Source organism: Apteryx rowi, unplaced genomic scaffold (genome assembly GCF_003343035.1).
Source record: "Apteryx rowi isolate R43461 unplaced genomic scaffold, aptRow1 scaffold_343, whole genome shotgun sequence".
Lineage (NCBI taxonomy): Eukaryota > Metazoa > Chordata > Aves > Apterygiformes > Apterygidae > Apteryx > Apteryx rowi.
The window spans coordinates 192,638-200,228 of NW_020449897.1; the positions used below are offsets into that span (position 1 = coordinate 192,638).

Below are 7,591 nucleotides of genomic sequence, written 5' to 3' on the forward strand. Positions count from 1 at the left end.
AAGACGAGGCAATGGGTGCAGATTGAAATAAAGAAAATACCATTTAAACACAAAACTCTTTTACTGGGAGGGTGGTCAAACACTGGAACAGGTTGCCCAGTCTCTGTCCTTAGAAATACTCAAAACCTGACTGGACACGGCCCTGAGCAGGAGAGTTGGACTAGACAGTCTTCAGAGGTACCTTCCAACCTCAACAATTCTGTGAAATACAAACTTTTGGGGCTGAAAACTTCCATGGGATATCTTTTAGGCCCTTGTTGTGTTAAACTGAAAGCAGCTCAGCTAGTTTTGAAAACAAGGTTAAGAGAAGCTGTATTATATAGAAATCCCTTTACAATGCTTTGGTATAGGTCTGAGGTCTTATTAAATAGATTTATTTACATAACACATCTTTGCTCTTCTTATGAGAATCACTGGTATTTTGTCTGAGCTCTTCTATGTAAACAATGTTATCAAAAAGCTGAAATTTTTGCAAGAGTGGAAGATAGATGCAACCTGCTAAAATATTGCTGGCTTTCATAAACTACTGCAAAACATTTGCATATCTTCAATCCCCCTTTTTTCCTATGATTCAGAACATTTATGGAAAAGAAAAAAATGTAATTCTCTTCCTGCTGTGATGTCCCAGGGACAAATGTTTTTTCTTCTGCCTCCTGTATCATCTAAATTTTGTGGTCTTACTACTAGTGATGCAAGACTGAAAGCCAGCAGGTGTTTTCCCTTTTGTTCCATTCTCCACAGTTGCAAGGGGTGTGGAATTTTAACAAAATATAGAAGGGCACAGGACACATTAACTGAGTGAAGCTGAAATAGGAGTTAGTAAATAAAGGAATTGATGTGGAGCAGCATAATGGCAGTTTTACAAAGTAATTTTCTGGCTACAGATGTGTTTTCGTGACAGAAGGAAGACTTAATCCATAAAGGCCAGCCACCTGCTCAGTGCTCCTGTCATCTTTCTATTAGCAGGTGTATTGTATGAAGCTGCTAAAGATCCATCTATCTAAACATCTAACACACACTATCACTACTGGTTTTGGCAGGCTAGTTCAGGAACGTGAAGGAGAAAGAAAGTGTTCACTCAGCTAGATTTCATCAAATTCCATTCTACTAAACATAAAAGCATTTTAAAGCATACTTTAGCCTAAACAAACCATAGTATGTTCTATATAATTTTATGCCCTTGGTGAGCTTGTTAGGTCTGTGAGCACTGGTRCCTAAGCCATTTACCAAAACACAGCACTGAAGAGGAAGGGGCATCTTATTTTGGAAAACAGAAAGAAGTGTCTTGTACATGTAAATGCCTTCTGTCTTCCTACAGAATCAATTTTTGAGAATGTTACACCTTTTCCACCAAAAGAAAAAATAGTCTTAATAAAATCTCCATATGTCTGTAGTTGCTTACTCAGGTATGTTGTCTGCCTCCCACTATTTTCTTCTTCCCTCTAAGGTTTTTTGCATGATTCATAAACTTTCAAATGTAGTTGGAAATGAATATACCTAAATCATTAACTTCCTGGGGTGGAGTTAAACCAGACTTATTTCTGATTAAATTTCTACTTTGTTTCACATGCATGTCTAGAGYCTTGTGACCAGAGATACCATTTGCATTCATCAGACGTGTTTTCTAAAATGGATTTTAGGTGGATAATACACATCACAAATATAGTACAGGATCAGTAAAGTCATCTAAGGATTGACCAATGGCAAGCTGCTGCTCCACCATACATTGCAAGAATGCTGAATGCATGTTGTGGACTTTAAACCGACTCCTTTACCTACCTTTGGTAACGTAGAGATAGAAGAAATCACAGTAGAAGATGGTTTGTACCACCCCAGAAACTACTGCAATCTGGTCATAGAATTTCTCTGTGTGGTAGCGCCATATCCAGTTGGCAATGTAGAGAGCACGGTAGAGGCCCAGGAAGAAAAGGTAGTGTGTTGTGATGGTCTCTGCTTCCCCTGTCTTACTGATCATGAAGAGCTGAGGAAGGATAGCCACTGACTCCAGGTAGATGGAGAAGGTCCACAGTATCTGTGAGATGAAAAATGAGACAGTGGAGAATCTCAATGCTGGTTGATTTGCAGTAGGGCCCAAAGATTTAATTTAGCAATCAGAGCACTGATATGCAAAGCAGGACAAGTAGTGCTTTTGGAGTTGTGGAAAATGAACCTGCTTTGTTGGGACTGAGAGAAGACAATGCTGAGCCACTCTCTACATAGTATGCTCTTCAAGGACTGCTAACCTTGCCTTTTCTACATGGTTTTACTGTATAATATCAGACTGCCGTTTACCCTCCCCTTTCATGTTTTCCTTACCTCCAAGGGTGTAAAGCTGTGATTCTCCAGAAACGACAAGCCTGTGACAGGGACCAAGAGGAATTCAAGGCGAAAGGAGTCATTCTCACTGTCGAATGTTTTCCAGAATTTCACATAGATCATGTACACAGTGATGTAGGCACATATCAAGAAAATGACCTGGGAGAGGGAAAGAAGATGGCAAGATCTTAGCTTTGATCACATCCATGCTTAAAGAGAGGCTTGACTTAGAATAGCTTTGCCAAAGTCAAAATCTGTTAACCTGGTTCTGGTGGGCCTGTGCTGGGGTGAGACAGGAGTGAACTCTTGCTCTACGCTGACTTGCAGAAGGCCCAGGATTGCTTTCCCTCCCTGCTACTGCTAGAGATATGCCAGTGATCAAGTTAACTAAAGATTGCCATTCTGTCCACCATGAGGATCACACTTGTTTGAGCTCTTTAAGGCACTATGTGAAGAGGTTGGCTTGGTGGCAGCCAACTGTTAATGCTTCTGCTGTGGAAGGACACACAAGCTTGATTCTTGATCTTGCTCCTGGTCTTGGTGGTACTAACAGTGTGGTGGGGTCAGCTTGCTCATTTACCACAGAGAAGGGATTTTCTGCTGTCTGGGCTTCTTGTCAATGGAGGGATGGTGACCCCAAAGGAAGAGTCTTTCTCTGACCTGCCTGTGTACAGCCTGCTGTGGCTTCAGTGGCTTCATGAGAAGCATGAGAGATAGGTGAGGAAGATGCAATTGCTCTTTCCTCCCCCTGGTTGAAAAAGTGACTTAGTGGATGTTTACCCTCACCTTCCCTGAGGAACCATGATGAGCTGATGTGGCTGCTTGCACTAGAACTTCTCCCTCTCCTTACCTTCATCATGGTGTTATAGAGAGATATGAAGGTTGTGAACAGGTCCAGATAGCGGGTTGTGAAGACAAGGGCAAAAAGAATCTGACTTTTCCCAGAGATACCTGCAGCACAGGGAGAAGAAAGTAAGGTAAGGTAGATGAGAGGAAAAATCTTTAGGATGGCAGGTTTTCCCTTACATCTTCTTTRAAAACTGTGGTATACATGCATATTTCTTTGTGTGAAAGGGAACATTTCTAAGTTTTTGTGCAAGATGGACTCTTTCAGGCATTTTTTTTTGAGGGGAGAATTGATATTTCCAGGGGTGGGTGATCAGGGTAGGGGTTCCTTTTTACTGCTGGAGGTGTTTGGTAAATCACAGTACACTCAGGAACTCATTGGATGTGGATAGTAAGTGCCTATTGCGCTGGTGTTGGGCCTGGCTGAAGCTGTGCCCTACTGACCCTCATGACCAATGTTCACCTGAGCCAAATCTGTCTTTGTAACTGGCCATCTGGGCCAGGACAGGTAATTGCGTAAGTATTCACTTGTTGGGGCTAGATGAAAGTCAAGTGGGTGCCAGAGTGCACAAGCCAGGTTAACTGGGGATGTTGCTGCAATGGGGTTATCATGCACATTAGTGACTTTAATAAGGGAATACTGATGACATCAAGAATAGCTCAAGCGGGAGCCCTGGTAACTCTAGACCTACCTCTGGACCAGGCCAGAGTCTCCTTAAGTGGTAGGGCAAACTCCTTCTGATGGCCCTGGGCCCTGCTTTGAACTGTTGGGAATGACTCTTGGTTGGCAGATTCACTTCTTTGGCCAATTCAACCCTTACTGTCATTTAAATGCCTTTCTTTTCCCTTCCTTGCCCCCTTCGCACGCCTGCCTACCTTGTCGTGGGTTTATGTGATGTGGCATCTGCCACATTAGGCAAAAGCTGAGGGATCAGGGAGCAGCCCACGGATGCTGATGGTGCTTAGTCACCACTGGCTAGGCATCCAGCATGAGGAGCAGTGTGGAGAGGGTGGAGAAATGCAGTAAAATCATATAGTTTTTCTACCTGTGATAACTGCTGTGGCACAGCAACCCAGCCCTGAGACCCCTTAGGAGAGGAATTTGTGAACTCTGAACAAAATACTCCTTTGGGAAGCAACTGCTCCAATTTCCTCACACAGGCCCGCTCAGCAGGGCCTGGGGGAGGCTCTGGTACCTGCCTGCAGGCTTGCAGGGCATCCTGCCTAAAGCAGCACCCACATGAGCTGGGAGATCTTGTCCAGTTCATCTCCTGTCTCACTGAGTAATGCCAGACACATGGTTTCAACCAGGGGTGATTGGCCAAGGCTCTGTGAAGATAAGCCTTCCCCCTCCTCAGSTGCTGATCTGGGGACTGTGCAGTCTTTTGGATGTCAGAGTGGAAAGTGCAGAGCATTACTACGTATCTGCTGCTTCATGTGGCCAGCTGGCAGCCTAGGAGTACGCGGGCTGGCTGTGCACAAAGCTGTCCTTGAGGAGTTTTGCTGCCCTTAGCAAAGGTGCCTCCGTTGCTTTCTCTCTGTGTTTCTTTTGCCAGGGATTGTTGGTTTTGGTGCAGCCACAACTTCTTGTGCTTGTTTCCACCTCCCTCCAGCCGTATTACCCACCCCTTCGTTTCATCACCCCAAGGCAAACACCTGCACCGAGGCCGTGTGCTTTGCCACATCACATCCTTCCAACATATCCATCTCCCTCCTGGTGGGGGAAATCACCCTGGGCTGGGATGGATTTGCTGGTAACTTCTACAAAGGCCCCCAAACTTGTCAAAAAATTAAGATGTATCAGCAAGGAATAGGAGAAAGATGGACAAGAAGCAGAGCRGGATCTAGGAGCAAAAGCAAGGAGAAGGAAGCTTAATTCTCTCCGAGAACCCAGGCCGGGAGGGATGACAGCTTGCACAGGCTATTGCTAGCCTGAGCAGCCCTGATTTCACCTCCCCCTGCCCATACATCTCCATGGCTTTTTCCCTTGGACCTTGCACACAGTCACCTTCCAAGAAGGGGCCCCTCCTTCCCCAGCGTGCAAAGAAAGGGATGTGAGAGCAGGTGGAGAAAACTCACCGGCACAGGACTTAGACTTCTGGATCTTAAGCAGCAGGATGATAATAGCCAGCAAGTGGGAGACATCTCCCAGGATCCGAAAGACGTTCATTGCTACGCGGGCTCCTCAGAGGCAAAGCAAGCAGGGTGTTTGCACGGGTGGACAGGGCTAGGACAGCCTTTACGGCTTCCCCAAAAGGTTGTTACTTGGTAAAACTCAGCAGTAAATTTTTTTGCCCTAGCCTTGATCAAGTAGATGTTCTCTTCCAACTGAACTTTCTTTTTATCTGCGTATGGAGTCGTCTCTTCTGGTGGAGGAGAATTCRGACTCCCTCTATTAAAAAACACCCGTTCTTCCTGCACAACTTTCCCTTCCAGGGTGAACAGCCTCCCTTGCTTAAATTTACCTCAAGGTAGATTTTCTCTCCACCAGAACCAATTTGTCCCCAGGGGTTTTCTCTCCCTGCGGCACCAGCTCTCCCCCCTCTAGGCTAATCTCCCAAGCAAAGTTGGGTTTTGTCCCTAGGAAGGACCCAGGCTAAGTCTGCTCAGCAATCCCAAAGCCAGCACCGGGTGACGTGGCTCCTGGCTGTCTGGGGAGGAGAGAAAGGAGGAGGAGGCGGGAATAACTGCGCTATTTTTTCTTTTTCTTTTTTTTTTCTCTTCCTCTTTTTTCCCCTACTTGTCTCAAATTACACACGGAAGTGTCCTTAAAGGGGAAAAGGCAAACGGAAATGATTATCCATCATCTAGGGTCGGGGGAGGGGGGGAACAGTCCTCCGGGTGTCAGGTTTTCAGGGGATGGTGATGGTCCCTTTTGACACATTAATCCCTGTTTTGCTCTGAGCTGGGCAGCCTTGTGCCCTGCAGCCTGCTCCCTAGAGCTGTGCACAGTCCTGTGTTAACTCCAGCACTTTCTGGGCAGTGATTCTCCAGCCTAACAGAAATTGCTATTAGGAAAAATTTCCTGGCATTCACCCAGAGCTCTCCTCCGCTCCTCTCCATCTAGTAGATCAAAGGAAGGGGGTGGGAAGAGATTCGATTTGAATGTCTTTGGCTTGCGTGACTTTATATTGTGACCGTGGCTCCAGCCCCCTTGGGTCTGTCTGGACTCGGCAGAGAGTTGCCCCCTCTCCCTCCTCGAGTGCCAAAACACTGCAGCCTTCCCCTGCTCTGCACTGTCCTCTCTGCTGTGCTGGGGACCTTCATCTTCCTGAATATTTTAGGGCACTTCCTGGCTTCTTCGCTCATCTTCCTGGGGGCTGGGGGTGCCTACCACCGAATATTGATATATGCTGCTCTGGACCTTAGCCATTTCCCTTAGTGACCATACTTGGGGGCTGGACACAGAACTAAGTAGCCCTCAGTCTGGGCAGTTATGTCTCCTCAGCAAGTGTCCCTGCTGAGGACAAATGACGCTGCACTTGGCCTTTGAGTGTCCTCATCCTGAGTGGTGCGCCTGGTTCTGGTTGTTCCTCCAAAAGAAATGTGGATTTGTGGTGAAGCAGCTGGAAAAGAGCCTGGGGACTGCCTCAGCCATGGACAGCCAAGCTCCGGAGAGAGGGAGGAGGGAACATGGCTTGTGTGTTGCTCCCGGATATGAGCTGGAAACCAAGAGCATCCAAGAGCCCAGCCTCAGAGGAAAAGAGGTTCTCCCAAAGGCTGGTTTTAAATAAACTTCACTGAAAATATTAATCATAGATTCCTGCAAGTGGATTGAAAAACACATAAAGCACATATTGTGTGAAAGAAATACATATGTACTATCATTTTTATAAATTTAACCAAAAGGAAAGGATATTAGTAGTGACTTTGTTACAGAGTTTTCATATATTCAGAAACAGTCATGGGCGACTGATCTATTTGAGATAAATCTTGTTCTTGCATCAGAGGTTAAGCTGTGAAGAACGAAGGATCTCACCGTACCAGCTGAGGGACACATCAAGATGGGTTCAGCAATAGGAGAACACTACGGGGCCCTTTTTATTATCTAATTGCTACTGTAAAGCTCCTTTAATACAACCATGACAAATAAATGGTTTAATTTGTCACCTTGTCCCCAAGCAAATCGTATCTGGCCATTAGTCTAATTTTGCTCCACCGTGGTTACGTGACCCACGCTGCTCTTGTCCAGCGGCCAGTTTTGGCTGCTGACCACTCTGTCCCCAGGCTTTGCCTGCAGCAATTTCCTTCGATTCTTCTTCCTTTGGCATGTCTTTATGGGCTCAGTCTGGAGTAAAATCCTTAATGATTAAAGTGTAAAAATATTATTCCCAGTGCTTATGAAGAGGACTAACAAGTTTATTAACGTTACCAGATTCCTTTCTGAATACATTTGCATACATTTCCTCCTTGCCCATTAGGCTGGCTG

At 45.7% G+C, this 7,591-nt stretch overlaps 1 protein-coding gene across 2 annotated transcripts in view; it reads right to left on the reverse strand.

The window, feature by feature from the left end:
* KDELR3 (KDEL endoplasmic reticulum protein retention receptor 3) overlaps positions 1 to 7,376 on the reverse strand; it is a 10,404-nt gene extending 3,028 nt beyond the window's left edge. Inside the window, exons 1-4 of one of the 2 annotated variants that reach the window (XM_026072462.1) lie at positions 5,242 to 7,376; positions 3,167 to 3,267; positions 2,317 to 2,475; positions 1,780 to 2,032 (exon numbers count right to left, since the gene is read on the reverse strand). In XM_026072462.1, coding sequence (XP_025928247.1) covers positions 1,780 to 2,032; positions 2,317 to 2,475; positions 3,167 to 3,267; positions 5,242 to 5,332 — 604 coding nt within the window. In that variant the 5' untranslated portion in view covers positions 5,333 to 7,376. Of the gene's footprint in view, positions 1 to 1,779; positions 2,033 to 2,316; positions 2,476 to 3,166; positions 3,460 to 5,241 lie in introns of those variants that run through there. The other variant, XM_026072461.1, reaches the window with a different exon arrangement.
* Positions 7,377 to 7,591: the final 215 nt, after the last annotated feature.